The sequence below is a fragment of the Nestor notabilis genome, unplaced genomic scaffold, assembly GCF_000696875.1.
Source record: "Nestor notabilis isolate BGI_N333 unplaced genomic scaffold, ASM69687v1 scaffold20393, whole genome shotgun sequence".
In the NCBI taxonomy this organism is placed as follows: domain Eukaryota; kingdom Metazoa; phylum Chordata; class Aves; order Psittaciformes; family Psittacidae; genus Nestor; species Nestor notabilis.
In genome coordinates, this window is record NW_009922684.1 from 15,170 (window position 1) to 31,438 (window position 16,269).

At 39.9% G+C, this 16,269-nt stretch overlaps 1 protein-coding gene across 1 annotated transcript in view; it reads left to right on the plus strand.

Moving 5' to 3' along the window:
- The window catches only part of LOC104403570 (spermatogenesis-associated protein 16-like), a gene marked incomplete at both ends in the record, with an annotated part of 29,481 nt that overhangs the window by 9,770 nt on the left and 3,442 nt on the right, over positions 1–16,269 (plus strand). Inside the window, 4 exons of the mRNA XM_010011758.1 lie at positions 4,406–4,553; positions 7,749–7,895; positions 8,135–8,247; positions 15,116–15,280. Of these exons, the coding sequence (XP_010010060.1) occupies positions 4,406–4,553; positions 7,749–7,895; positions 8,135–8,247; positions 15,116–15,280 (573 nt within the window). The remainder of the gene's footprint in view (positions 1–4,405; positions 4,554–7,748; positions 7,896–8,134; positions 8,248–15,115; positions 15,281–16,269) is intronic.

The window sequence follows — 16,269 nt, forward strand, 5'->3', positions numbered from 1 at the left end:
GAGACAGTGGCTGAGCATGCACTGCAGCTGCAAGATAAGGCACTAGAAAGATATCTAAATTTTTGGCTAATTCTAGATGTCAAGATAATTGGATTTTCCAAATTAAACCTTTCTGTAGTTAAAGAGGATTAAGGTTAGGGACTGTAGCAGGGAAAGCTACTGTCACTGCTATGAAGAATTTTTTGCTACAGTGCCATATTTCTTCTTCTATGTCTGCTCTAAGCCCACAAAATGGCAAGAGCTTCATAAAAATATTGAAGTAGTTATATCATTTGCCATCAGAAGTTGGCATGGGAAATCTTTGTTTCTTGTTCATCTACCTATTCATTTTATGAGAGCTCTTAACAGGATTTTAGTGGGTGGTGAAGGGCCAATATAAGATTGTTGTCATGGTTTAAGCCCAGCCAGTAACTCAGAACCACGCAGCCGCTCCCTTACTCCCCCTGTTCTTCCTCTCTGCACTCGTGGAGGGATGGGGAGGAGAATCAAAAGAATTGTAACTCCCACAGGTTGAGATAACAGCTCTCCAGTAACTAAGGTATAATACAAACCACTACTGCTACCAATAATAATGATAAGGGAAATAACAAGGGGGGAGGACACAACCGCTCACCACCCGCCTACCAATACCCAGCCCGACCCGAGCAGCGATCTGGGCCTTCCGGGTAACTCCCCCCAGTTTCTATACTGGGCATGACGTGCTGTGGTATGGAATAGCCCTTTGGCCAGTTTGGGTCAGGTGTCCTGCCTCTGCTTCCTCCTGGCTTCCCCTCCTCCCTGGCAGAGCATGAGACTGAGAAAGCCCTTGGTCGGAGTAAACATTACTGAGCAACAACTAAAAACATTGGTGTTATCAGCATTGTTCCCAGGCTGAAAGTCAAAACCACAGCCCTGCCCCAGCTGCTAGGAAGGGGAACAATGACTGCTGTAGCTGAACCCAGGACGATTGTTCAGGCTAAAGTTTGATTTTTATTAAAATGTCTGTGAAATGTAACATTACTACATATGATAGAATGTAAGGATATTGCAGGGCCAAGGTGCTTAGAGGATTATGTGGTGTTGGGTCAAATACATGTTTAAACCCTTGATCAAAACAAATTTTTTGTTTAAGAATGTCTTTTGGCTTTTTAATTATCATGATAGCAATATACATCCCTCAAACCTTGTGAAAGCTTCTGTTTCATGAAGGAATTATTTGGTATTTTATTATAAGTGCTGGCAATATAAATACTCCTTGAGACACTTTGTCTCCAGATGGTTTCTCTGAAGACTTTCTCTGATACCCCACACTTCCAAAACAGGGATATAAACCTCCTGACACAGCAAAGCATGAGTCAGTCCCATAACTACAAAAAGAAATCTTTTCTATCATCAGATTACTCTGCAGCCTCTTCTTGAGCTACTTTTACATCTTTGCTGAAGCAATAGATTTTGTCCACTGCTAAGATAAACCACCAAATGCAGTGGGCTCATGTCAGCCATAATCCTTACATTATCGTACATTGCTAGAGGACGTCTTTCTTATAGTTAAAGGTCATTTCAAGGACTTCAAGAGTTTTTCTAACTCTTCTGGGATTGAAGGCTGGAATGTAGCATCAAGTGATGAGATGAGATATCATTGCAGAGCTCACTTGCAAGATATGAAAAAAAAAATCATCTTCTTAATCATCTTTATCAGTGTAGCAGCTACCCCCATACTCATGAAACAGCCTGACACTTCTTCCACTCCAAGGCCAGAAGAGCAACATCCTCCCTGATGTATCTGAGAGGACACTGCAGAAAGGACCCTTCAGATGAAAAGACACGAAAACATGTGCAAATGGGGAAGAAAAAAAAAGCCCCACAGTTGTCCTCTCTGCAGGAATTCTCTTGAAAGTCCATTGGAGCCCTTTCAAACCTCTGCACAGTGTGACTGTATCCTGAGTAGCTGCATGGTGTACAGCATGACTGATGATAATCTATACACATTCCTGTTTCCTGGACACATTGCCAGATATTCATCCACGCGTATGGACTTCAGTGCATAAAGGCTTAAGCAGAAAAATCCTTAGGGTTTCCATCGTATAAAGTTTTCTCCTACAAAGTTTTTATGGGCTCAAGTTTTATATCCTGAAAGACTTTACCCCATAAAAATCCAAGAGGATAATAAAACAAATAGCATCTATGTCCAGGGTCAGCAGCTTGGGGAAAAAAAATGCTCTTGGGTAATAATAATACCTTCAGTAGCAGTATTGACCAGAAACTACAGATCTGTTCTTTTCCCCAGTGGCTGACATTTTACCGTTATTGCCCTCTGCTGTGCAGAGCAGCCATGGGTACATGGCAATGCAGAGATATTATAGCCATGACTTTGAACTGTTCTTCGGGATGATAAAGCCAAAAGAGAACTTTTCAGGCAGAATACAGAGCTTGCCTGGTCCAGATTAGGAAATGACTGCCAATCTATAGAAAATAAGCAGAATGCCCAATATCTCCCACAGAATAAGGCTGACCTAATTCTGTGCCTATGTTTAAGTATGAAATTCAGCAAAACTTGAACAAGTAGGCCTCTGCGTTTTTAAAAAAATGTACCTTGAAAAGCTAGATTGGTACCATTGTTTTGCTACTGAACCTCTAAGGGCCCTGGATGACAAGATAATTAAAGTCCATAGAAATATGAAATCCTAAAATAATTTTCCTATAAATCAGTGCAGACTGGTATGTATTTCCGCCAGAAGGAATGGGCACAGGATCCATTCATGGACCTCCAAGTTTTTGGCAGGAGGACACACTTCCTATTTTCTGGTCTGATACCTCCAGATCTGTGGCATTAACCATGGATAATACAGCTGTACCCATGGAAAACTGCAACTCCTTCTCACTGGGGGGGAAAGCTATTACTGCCCCAGGTGGCCATGATACTATTGCACACATCTGAAGTTTTTTAATTTTCCAGGACTAAATACGAGCTACTCCAGACTACTTCCATTCCAGTAAATGCAGGACAATGAACTAACTAAATACTGTAATCTAAAACATAAACAAATCCCCAGTGACACCCTTGACACCCAGGCAGAGTATTCAGTGTAAGTGTACTCAGGATGCATGTATGGCAGCCTATCCCAATATCTGCTTAAAACAATTCTATAGAATTTCTGCGCATCCCATACCAATAAACAGAATGGAAATGAAGTGGCATAAGACCATATTAGAGGACCTGTTGTCTAAAGCCATTAAAGAGAGGACACAGATACTTAACTAACTGACACTCAGCCTTCCATGCTGGGTTGGTGGGAGCAGTCATCAGCTAAACAAATGACTCACGGAGGCACACTGTGTCTTGGATAGTTTTATATAGGTGGAGGATAGACTGGAGAATGAAAGGGAGGACTTGTCAATAAAACACCAAACTAGTCCCATAATGATACCTTCTGTGAATCACATCAGTGTATAAAGTGACCTGGGAGATTCATAAACCCTGTTAAAAAAAAAAATGCATCTTTTCCTCTCATGCTTTTCTGACCATCTCTATTAACTTTGTGTTAGTATTGTCACTATTAACCATGTTTATGCTATTGCCAAGACACCTTAATGAAACCTTGCAGTTCTCTGAGTTTCCAGAAATGACTGCCCATGTCAAGGAGACAAAATCTTTGTTAGCAATAGATGCAGCTGAAGCAGCACTGAATTTGGTCTTAGCCAAACCCAATCCAGGGTTTGCTGCAGCTCAACCTCCCTTGCACTGATCAATAATACTGAGCAAGGCTGTTTCCAGGCTGGTAGCTCCTGCCAGTTCCAGCACCAGTTCATTGGGGTCCACTAAGTGTGAAATCCACCTCTGCATAAGACTAGCACAATGTGTCATCTGAGTCATTTTTAAGGGATGACAAGGTTCATAAGCTCTGTGTTGCCCTCTGCACAGGAGTGAATTTTACGCTTAATGCAAATGGTGTTTAAATGCAATATATTAAGACTAATATTCCATATAGGCACAGTGTCCAATTCATGCCAACCCAAGGGGTAATATGAATGCTTAGTATTGTTTAACCAACTCCCAAGGACTGAATAAAACCCTCAGATGAAAGATGTGACCTTCAGAGGGCATGGAATCACTTTTTCTTTTCCTCTAAAAGATAATTTATCTAATACTTTTTTCCTCATTGAAGACATAGACTTGCTGCACTGAAAACTGTTTACAAATGTTCTTTCTCCATTAAGTTGATTTTCTGACTATAGATAGGCAGTGTTTTCTGGAACTAATTTAAATTCTCCTCTAATTAATATTCACAACCAAAATGTGTTATCTTTGCATGACTATGAAATTATTAAAGGGAAAATATAATCTGTGAAAGTTCGGGGTTTTTTTATTTTTTTTTTAACTAGCCATTAACTGACATGTAATACATAATTTTTTTGCCTGTTTTAGGCTATGATTGAAGAAGCCATCACTAGAGAAGTGTCTTTTTCGGTTATGTACACACCACTTGGGACAGAAATCAAGGCTGATGAAAAAAACAAGTTAAAGACCAGGTTTGCTAAAAAGCACCCTGATTATGTGGAGCACATATATACAGGTAACAGCAGATTTCACATGTCCTTAAGCGCTGTATACTATTGCTTGAGTGGCTGACTTAAAAAGAGTTTGATAGAGTCTGGAGATTGAGCTCCAAACATTTCTACACTTCGGGGGGATAGGGGAAGGAATAAATTTCTAAAATTTGCTTTATGATTGCACATGATTTAGGCAATCGAATCAGTACTTAGGCCAAGTGCAGACTTTACACTGCAAATCCCATAAAGATGATTTTTATCCACAAAGCCCCATGTTTGAATTGTTGAATTTCATTATTGTAACTAATATTTTGTTCAAAGGTAGATTTGCAGTGCACTGCAATGACAGTGAGACCCAAACTCATTCCCATCTCTCTGGGTTTCCATCTGTTACCGACAGTCACCCCTGCAGCAAGGGCTTCACTTTCCAAAAATATCCTCCCTTCTATGAGCACTAATAGACTGACTGACACTTTTGAGAGCATCTCAGCTGCAGTAACGGGAATAGATAGCCAGGTTTCCTTTAGCCTGTTGAAGACAAGTAGAATTCAGAGTGAACAAGGCCTTTGCAGAGTCCATTTTTATCTCCTGGAGGAGTGAACTCAAATAGCATCTCCTGAAGTAAACGGATGATTAAATTCTGGTGACCACAGCCTTATTTCAGGAGGAATGGGCATTACATTTTGGCAAAAGAGAGGCAGGGGGATAAAAGGCATTTCTTACTGTCATTAACCTGGTGACTTGGAGCATAGCTGACCCTGATAACGCTTGACCTTGAGTTTGATTTAGAAATGTAAAGGGAAAAGTAAATGTCTCAGGTGAAATTCTGGAAAGCCCCTATCTTTCTCACACAAACTAGATGTCTAGCTCACCTCTTACTGCCACTTCCAGCAGGGTCACCCAAAGGGCTGATGTGCTGCCTACTCCCAGCAAGAGTTAGACCCAGGTCAGACTGCTTTGTCCTTGCAGCCCTGCTGAGCCCCAGCACTCAGCAGATACATAAGGCTTCCAAAAGGACACACACTGTGTCTTTGGGGAGGAAAAGAAAGCCTATTTGAAAAACATAAATAGGAATTAGGAAACCAAATGTTTACCACAAAACTCTGCAACTATTGAACACAGGTAAACTCGTTTTGTTCATTTTTGTTTTGCTTTAAGGAAACCAGTGTAAAGCTAGATTGTGTCTTGCAAGTTGCAGACCACGCATGTACTGGATTTCTGGCAGTAGCCTTGGGGTTGTTTTAACAGGGAAAATGAGGACTTGCCTATCATGGTGTCTGTAGAATCCCTGCCTACTGTTTACTTGCTGATGTGACTTTGCGGAGAACTTCCTGGGACAAAAGTATTGGCATTAAAAGGAGCATAAAATAAGACTCCATCTATCTGATTTAAAAAAAAATTAATTCATGTTTCACATAACCTCTCAATTTACTTGAGGAGACTCAAGTAAAAAGTGACACTTCCAGAAGCACATGTGCAACCAAGGTGTGCAAGTGTTGTGCTGAAACTCAGTTTATGCTTATAAATCACTGAATTACCCTGAAAGTGTCATCAGCCATTTTCTCACTCCTCCCAGTAAGGAAAAGGAAGAAACTATAAAAAGGGGGGAGGTGTAAAAGATCTCAGTCCTATGGTACTTTATAATTATAACATATAGTCAATTATAAAATAGATTGAATAGAGCCAGATCCGCCTTTGAATATGTTTGTTTACAAAAATCTATTGGTTAAAAGAATTGCTTCAATTCTACACAAGTTTCTCTGACTGCAGGTTCTGGGACCACTGAAGTTTCTAGGAATTAAATGGGGTAGAATGCCAAGAAAAACCAACATGGATATCAGGGTTTTGAAAGTGCAGTGGTATTCAGATGTCTCACATAGATGGGACCTCTCCCAAGCTCCCTCCTTTCTGTCCTGTAAACAGAGCAGACACAGCTCCTTTTCCGAGATGATGCTGAGCTAACTCACAACAGTGCTAGGTGAGGTCCACTGAAGCAGAAAGGTTATTCAACTCATCTATTCAGGTCTGACCTAAAATCACACTGCCCACCAAAAAAAACCATCACAAAGCAACAAGTTTAGCTCATTGTCAGTGTGGTACCGCTGAGCATTTAACCTGCAGGTCTGTATCTCGAATAGCTGAAATTAAAAATATGAGCTAAACCCCATTTTAACAGTGGGTGTGAAATACCAGACGTCTCACGAACATGTTATTTTAAATAATCTTCTTATTCTGTAACAATTATCTGTCCAATTTTAGTCCAAGTTCTGCTAGAGTGTAAGGATTGAATTGATTTCAAAGTTTTCCTTATTGCCAAGGAAAAGGAGCAGATACACATTTAAATCCAAGTGTACAATGCAGTTTGTTGCAAAATTGCGAATCCATCAAAAGCAGAATATGCTGCAAGGGAAATATCAGGTCCACTCACTTTGATTTATATAGGGGTAAGTTCAGAGAGCTCTGAGTGGGGTTCTCCATTTGTCACTCTGACCACGCAGCCTGGCATCTTAAAAGCAGAGCTCACTGAAAACAGAGCACTCCTTTGTGAAAAGTGACACTGACATTCAATCTAGGTTTATTTTTTGCAGGGCAAGAGGAGGGAGGAAAGGACTGGTCTGGTTCCCTAAGCAAAGGCGGTTTATACAGTTGGTCTGAGCATCTGTCCTTGTTGAGGTCAGGGCATACCAACTCAGCTAATACACAGAGGTTTTGGCAGCAGCAGTCAAACTCTGGGCAAGCCACAGCACATGCTGTTAACATGCCAGCTGGGTGGGTCAGAAACGACATGCAGGAACCCTGGGATTACAGTGAAGGTGATGGTTACAGAACAAATCTGTAGGAAGTAAAACCTCAAAAATTCAGGGAAAAACAAAACAGCTTCTTTTGCAGTAAAAAGATCACTATGTTACATTACTGAAGTGGTGAGTTATTAATGCTTTGGATTATCAGCATAGAAATGTACATAAATGGAAAGAACATGTTTTTTCTTGTGCATCAGCAATATTTAAGCTGTTAATGGAAAAGGTTGCAAAATCTGGAATTTCAAAACCCAGTTATAGCTGGATGTGCTGGCTTGATCACCTTTGTTTTGGCAAGCTTTTTGGATTACATTTCATTCTTAGACTTCCTTTCTTTTCCTGGGGGAAAAAAAAAAAGTAACTGAATTACAACTGAAAAGAAATGTGACAGTGGAAGTTATTTTCATTTCCCTATTCCAGATCCTCATGGACTTCACATCTTGCCACAGACAGCTGAGTGGCTGTCTGAGCCTCCTCAGAAGTACTCACTGACTCTGGGTTTCAGAAACAAACATATTGGAAAAATCTTGGAAAGGTGGTCAAATAAAAAACTGCCAATCTTTTCAGGTACGCCAACTTGCTTAATAGCTGGGACAGCTCAGGGGAGACCTCCATGGTCCTTGCTAAATGAGGGAGGGTGAGGAGTTTCGCAGGACCCATTTCTCTGTGCTGGCAGCCCTGGGTGTCCAGAAATCTCTCCCCATCCTCCTTTCTCCTCCTTCAGTTTCCCCATCTTCCTGCTGGATCCTCTATGGAAAATGTGTATAGATAAACACAGTGTATGGTTTTTTGATTTAATTTCCTAGACCGGAAAGTACCTTTCTGTCCTCTCACCAAAGAAGAAACAAAAAGATACTGGGATTACACTGGGGAAAAGATCATGCCAGTAATAGATTTTATAAGAAGCACCAAATTAACTGTGAGTATAAAATACCCTTTCTGGTGTATAGTGTGTATGGCAGCATAAGCCTGTGCATGTGTGAATGATGTGTGCTTTTTGGTGGGTAATTCATTCTGCACATGCTGCTCTTGTGTCCAGAAATGCTCAGTGAATTGCATTAGGAACAGAGTTCGAATGAGGTTTAGATACTTCTAAAAAGTACCCCTAATCATTTAAGAATGTACCCAGTTTATTTAAAATCACTTTGCATGCAATTTTCTCAAATCTTTATGGCCTATTATATTATATGCCTACTTCACATAACCACCAAAATGACTTGCTATATTTAATACCCATAGTTTACTACACATATCACTAGGATCTCCATCAAGAGTTAATAATTGCTACTTGAAGGATTTCTAGTGCTTTAGACCCTGATCCCTATGTAGTGAAGTACGTGAAATAACCTTCAAATCTGCTACAACCATATTGAAGGTATATTAGTTAATTCTACTCCATACTTTCTGCAATAATGTACACAGCTTTTTAGCACCATGGCTTTTGATTAGCACAAAAGGTCAAAAATCAAATTTGCATGTAGACTAGACTGTTTTAATGCAATACTTAAATTATTCTCCTGAAAATAAGTGGAAAAAGCCTCTCCTCCCCAGATTGTAAATGCTAATGTTAACGCTTCTTCCCTAGCAATAACAGGTTTTTAGTTTTCTGTATGTTGAAGGCACCAGAGCCATTTCCTCGTATGGGGTGTCTTAGCAAATCACAGGATTTATATTCTTAGGTTTTGATACCACATAGGAGGTTGACAAAAACTGCTACTTAGCAACCCCTAGCAAGGAGGAAACATTAGCTAGATATTTGGGGAAGCTATATCTCCTTTATTTTCGGAGAGCAGCTGCTGAAACAGCAGTAAGTGCTTGAACTTACATGGTTAGTGGGAGGTAAAGGTGCTTAGTGCTTCGCCAAAATGGGCGCTCATAAAGCATCTGCATCAGCGTGAGGCAGGTGGGGGAGGCTGAGGGAAGACATCCCCAAGGAAACACAGAACTACTTCTTTCCAGTTCTTTCCTGAAGCCATGTGCTATTGGCTTCAGATGACCAAAAGCCCAAGTTATTGATGTGCAGGCTAACGGAAATGGCATCTTACGGAAAGTGAAATACCTGTCGCTGCTGTGTGCATTGCACTTTGAATGTTTCAGAAGTTTGAAGTATAAAAAGATAGCAGGTGGGCACTGGATACAGGATAAAACCCTAGTCTTTCTGAAAGCCCCACTAAAACTCCAATTAAAAATATATGTATACACAATACTGTCTTTGGGTATAACATAGAGCTTTCAGAGGCGAGATTCCTCTATTGCAGTTAATTAGTCTCTAAAAACTATCAAGAGAGGAAAAAAAAATTAAATCTCATAGTCTTTGGATTCCCCATAACAATCCTGATCTGTAAATGAATTTGGACTAACTGGATCACATGGTACAAGCAGAGATACATGGTATCTGGTATCCAGGGTATAGGGAAAAGGAACTCATCATGTAAGAGGTGAGAGTGGTGTATTAGGATTGCTCAAGCCAGGCTCCACTAGCTATATGAATTTACACTGTTCCTACACAGTAATATTTTCTACCAGCTCTAGACCTTACCTCATACATTTAAATAGTGTTGCTGAAACAAAAGAGAGCTCCCAACGCCACTGACGTCAGCAGCAAAGATGCTTTTTTTTCAAGGAGGTCAGCACAACTTTCATGTGTTTCAGGCCAGGTCTATCCCAGTGCCACCTCCAGCAGCAGCAAGAATGGGATAAGAGGTCTGAACCTCAGTCCTAGAGATTCATAACTAGCACCCAAGGGGTCAGTGGGAGCTTTAATGTAGAGGAGGAGAGACCCAAGATAGAAGAAATTATCACTGAGTTAGAACAAACAGCTGCCAATTCCACATCCATTATTGGTGGAAACATATTCACTTTCCCTTTGGTTTCCATAACGCTGAATGATCCAGGCAAGACAGAACCTCTGACCCAAAGAGCAAATGACAAAGCTAATTATGCCTGCTAATACAGATAGGCACGGAGCCAGGACTGCTCTGCTACTGGTGATTAAAATCTCTTTATAGCCCTGACAGAAATTTGGCTACTTTTGCTTCCTTGAAAGTATTCCAACATTTTCTTCAAGCTAGAAATATGATTCCATCTTATTTCCGTTACACACAAACTAAATTAAAAACTTCTGCAAGAAAACCTTCAGATACAGACTCTAGCTTTACAACCTACTGTAAGAAGATAAAAGAATGTATTTGTTTTTTAATAGAAAAAACATTCCTTTCTGCCCTCTTCCTCATTTGTGGATGCAAACATACAATCCAAATACTTGTCCTTGTCAGATTTTTTTTTGGTGAAAACATCTCAGTGCTAAAGCAAAGCTTATTAAACCATGGCAACACTTAATGTAAGTCAATTCTGCCACCTCAGTTTTGCAGCTACCCAACCTAGAGTTAATTATATGATTTATACACACACCACTGTTTGTAAGACATGAAGTTAAAGGTTAAAAAAACAGAACATTTTCTGTTGGCCCCTCTTAATCATAAAGAACAGCCAGTCCCATTTAAATCAAGGAGGCATTTATATATCATAAAGCAGGAAGCATTTGAGAATGAATGTAGCGGCCTGGTCCCCTTGCAGCATCACCTGATGATGATGAGGAAATGCCATAAACCTCATCTATCCAGAAATACGTACCATGACACAAAGGTTATTTTATTTGTCTTAAATATATATGTGTATATAGATATGTATTAGTCAGAACTTCAGCTACTCATATTCTAGTCAAGATTACCAGCACTGACAAGGGGTTATTCTATCAAGTGATTTCACTGGGGTAATTTCTGCTGCTTTATACACACAAAGTTTGCCTTTCTCCTGCCGCAGTCCCATGTCAATGGCACATGATGCTACTTAACAGGAGAAACAACGGCCAGAGGGCTCATATTATAAAGGTAAACAAAACCTACTGTATGTTTCCCAGCATGATGCGTACATTTACAGATCTCGCTTTTTTGATGTCTATTTTTTAAGTAGAGGGAGTGTTTACTACATACAGATTTCAGCATACATGTTTTCTGGAGGATACCAAAGGCATTAAAGAAACATTATGATGGATTTTTTCTGCTTGTTACTGCAATACACTACAGAGCTGCTTGCAAGGCGTAACTTTATTCAGATTTTGAGCTGAAAAATAGTAGTAAAGACTCTACAATAGAAAAAAACTACTGGGGACTTCTGCAAAGTGGTGCTCTTAAAGTTGATAGTCACATGTATTGGATGTGACAGACCCTGCTTTAAATCCAGACTGACCAGCCACTTAGTTTTTCTTTTTCTTTAGTACTCAGTAATTAAACTTTATTTATAAACAGAAGTGGCATAAAGGATGAATCCTTTCTTGAGTATAGAGAAAAGCAAAAAGTGGGGGTATCATCCCAAAATTCTCAATTCTCCTCTCACATGTACTCCAGCTCCTTTTTTCAATGAAAGCCTGTCCTAGTTATTGCTCCGTATTTAGCAACAGCAGGTAAGCTCCATCCAGAACAGGCCGATCTGCTTTTTGTAGGTGCTTTTTCATCCCAAGGTCAAAAGAATGAGGATGTCACAGGTCTTCAAAGACACCTCTGGGGATAAACACCTTTTCATTTTCCCCTTTTTTTTTTAAGTATAAAGGGAATCTGTGCAGCATAAAGTTTGCTGGGAAAAACTCTCTTGGGAGGACCCCACCTCAGCCAAGACTCCCAGTATGAATAAAGTCATCAAGAGAAAATCCATCAATTGCTCATTTTTACTTTCTTCTTTAAATTCTCCTTGGAATACCAGACAATAAAGGTGAGATCCATCCAGAAAGTAACAGCAGTAATAAGTTACTGCATTTCTAGACAGGATGCAGTTGTGACTCCATGTACTACATTTGTTGGTTCCTATGCTAACTGATTCCACAAACGTGCATTTCTTCTCTTTGTTAGAGGAGCCAGCTCCTTTCCACTGGATTCTCCATTTAAATTTGGTCTTTACTTAACCTTCACTGTGCCTACCTGAGATGTTTTCATCTTTATCTGATTGCTTGATCACTTTATTGTGTTTGTTACTACAACTTGAATTCTGCTATAGTTCATGTAATTCTCATCATGTGGTTCAGGTCCCCATGGAATTTTTTCTCTTGCCAGCAGCAGTTATTTACTTTCTCTTTCTACATTTTTCACTGTCACCAAAACATCACCTCTGACAATGTTCAACCTCCTCTAATCCCTTAAAAAAACCCACTGTTGGCTATTTTCAACCTACTATAAACACAGAGATCATGTTGGCACAGATGCCAAATTTGTTTCCCATAGCTACATGGCATGCTTTTATATTTTTTCTGGAGGGTCAAGCAAAGAAAAAAATGTTTCTCTTTGCCTTTACTTTCTTAATCATTGGAGAAGCACCCAGCAGACACAGCATGATGAGAGAGGATTTTTACCTGCTTTCTTAGCTGATGACTCAATATTCTCATTTCTTAGTGCTTACACAAAAAGCTTTTGGGCGGATTTCAAGAATAGCAGGGAAAAACCTTTTGCTGCATCTAATGTTGTGACACTATTCAACTTATATAAGAGATCTCTTTCTCTCTCATTAATTGCTTGCTTCTCTTTATTTTAATGCACAAAGCTCTACCTGGGGACACAGCTATCTGGGTCTCAAATACGAGTGATCAGCTGGAGATGGGGTTCCATTTTGTTCCCTGCTTTAGTGCCATGCAAACTAGATTGTCTCAGGCTTAACCATTTCACATATCAGGGATCACAGGATTTTTTTTTCTCACTGATGTCTCCTACTAATACTAGGTCAGGGCTTCAGAAAAGGAGTTTTCAAGTGATAACAATAGTTTGTAAGAAGGTTGTCCTGGTCTCCTTTCTTAGAGGTAGGTTAACAGAAGTTCATGAGAAGGTGAGTCTGGAAGGGATCTCCTGGCTCCTCAAGTCAAATCACATACACTGCTGTGTCACCTAATATCCTATGCATAGATTGAATAAAATCCGTCTTAGAACTAGTTAGGCTTTCTGCCTTTTCTGCTCTTGGTGAAACACACTGCAGACCTTCCACCTGAAATATAAGAAGCTTAATTGCCATCCCAGTCTTATTGGTACCTATTTATATACAATGGTCCTTCTGTTATCATTGTCTTTTATCTCTCCTTCCCTTTTCAGTTGTTTGCTCTCTTTGGAATTTAGCCCTGCATTATGTTTATTGAGAAGAATAATAAGCTCTTGGCATTTTCATTAACAGACTAATCAAACCACACTTCTCTCAAATGAGGTATCTCCTACCATGCTGGCTTCTCTGCTCTATGATGCTTGGGTTTAAATTAACCTCTCCAAACACAGCTGACTGGAGCTATCTACAATACTCCAGAGAACTGCTGACCAGAGTTTGTTTTCCCTGTGCAGTGCCTACTTCTCTCCTTCAGCTAATGGAAATACCAGTTCATTGGCTCAGCAATTTCTTTTTCAGTTGCTTTCATATCTGGAGCTCCCAGATTATAACTGCATTCATACCATTGGTCACCAGTGCATGGTCTTTTATTTCATACTATTTTACAATTATATTAGGTATTATATCAAAAGGGGTAAAATTAACTATACCAGGACTATTCTTATTTTTCTAGAATTAAAAAAAAAACTAAGCTTTTTTGCACTATTATTCTTGTAAGATTTATGGAAAACAAGAACAGCATTCTTATTAAATTCTTATACTTTATACAAGAACTATGTTGTTAGCTACTTTTTTAACACTTGATGTTTGCCCCACACAAATTTCTGCAAAGCAAGATCAAGATCAAACCAAATGATGAAGATTCTTTGCCAAGAAATGTTCATTTTAAAAACTGGACACCATTTATTGAAAAATAAATGTCATTCAAGACTTTCCTTTCACTCCATTCAATATATGATTGGACCTAGAACCACCTATCTGGAAGCATTATGTAAATGGCAGCATCAGTGTGCTACCATACGTAACTGTCAGAACAAAGGTCTGCTAAAAATACTGGAAGTGGTTTTGAAAATTGATGCCAATTCTTGGAATTTCAGGCACCTAAATATATTTAAAACCCTGAATAGATGAATGAATGGAAGTTTCACTCTGAAGGGCTGAGCATTCAAATATGCAATAGCTACATCTCATCGTGTATCTGGGCCAAATTGCTTTTGAAAATCTCGGTAGGGTGCTTATTTGCATTTTTGGCATCAGAATACTTTCAAAAATGTGGTGGTAAGGCTGCCATCCAGCAGACACTTCAGCAGGTGCTGAGATTTTACGCAAGCGCTTGGCTGAGTTTCTGTATACACATGTTTAAAACTTGTCATGTGCGTAGCTGCCTGGAGGATCAGAGACCACCTCTGCAAGTTTTAGTCCCTCAGGGTTATATATTTGAAAACTATGCATTTGCCTAGCACGCAAACAAGCCATAAGCTGACACACTGCGCTGTTTCCTCAACCTCTTCACTGAAACTTTAAAAGCAATCCATAAATGTCAGGTAATATTTAACAGAGGGGATTATGGAAAAGCCATTTCCAAATGAGAAAACTGCGTTCAGGTTTGTTATCTGCTGCCTCCCCTTCACATATATTACAACAACATATTTATTTTTCTAGTACTACTAGAGGGATTATGGCAAGAAAGTCTTTTTTTTTCCCCTCTATAAAGATTGACAGCAGCATTATCTTAAAGGTGCTGGATGCCATATTGCTTATAGTATTACCAGCACAAATATATATGATGATAAGCCTCAAGACGTAAGACTCAAAGGATGAGTGTGTTTTTCTGTGACTCTCCTCTAACCTACTTGCTTTTGCTGAGAAAACAGGACAATCGCTGCGCATGTTCACGTGGGATAGAGAAGTTGCATTACGCCAGCTTCCTCGGCCGTTTGCAGAGAGTCGAGGAACAGTCCCAAGTGATTAATCAAGCGATGGCTGAGCTAGCAACCCTTCCCTACCTGCAGCACACCAGTCAGAAAGATGTCAGAATGGTAAGTATTTATTTTCTAATACTTGTTTTGGCCTTTAGAGGCAGGGAGCCAGGGAGGGAAGGGCTGGGGCAGAGCATTGCACTGCAATTTGCTCTGGAAGTCATCTTTTCGAATGTGTGGACCTGAAGTAGTTTTAAAATCCTACTGCAGTGCCTTGTCAGAGGAGGTGCTTATCACCTGCAAGGATGACTTTTATAGAACCAACATGACTCATCTGTAGGCATATTTTTAAAACCTCTTCTTTTCCCCCAAACCTCCCCAGATCAGTCTGGGAAAATGATTGCAATTATTCAGATCGTGCTACTTTAAAACACCTAACATCAGAAGCCACCTGCAGCAAAACAGGCCAAATCTAGTTAAAGCCAAGCAGAGGAGGGAAAGGAGAAAAGATTTTCTTCTCTGGCTCCACCTATGACTTGCTCCCTGTCTCTGAATAAACCTGTCTACCTGCTATGCTTTTGTTTTCCCTTTGCAAAATGAAGGCAGTGATGCTAGCGGGGCTGTTGCAAGGCTAGAGTCATTAATAGCTTGATCGCGTATGAATAAGCTGCAATCAGAAAGTACCATATGATTATTCTTCCATGAAGCTGTCAGGTTTTCTGATGGAGGAGGGAAGGAACTCACATACATGCAAATCTTAAGAATTCTGTTCTAGGGGAAAAAAAAAAAAAAGGCCCTCCATAGTCCCTGTAATTAAATGTGGTCCAATTTTGATGATCCAGCTTCAGTTCACTAAAAACGCTTGGTTTTCCCAAAGCCAGTCCCTTGACATTTGTTTGCAGTCCTGCAAAGCTCATAAGCTCTGTAGAATTAAAGCTTTGCAGCAGCTTGCTTTAGAGAAGATGAGCAGCGGCCTGCAACTGCAGGAGGTGGTTGCCAGACTTTGAAGTCTGGGCTTCAGATAAGGGGAAACGACATTGCAAAGAAACTGTGTTATTAAAAGACATTCACCTTTTGATGCAAGTTTCCAAGTATTAAACTTCAGCAGG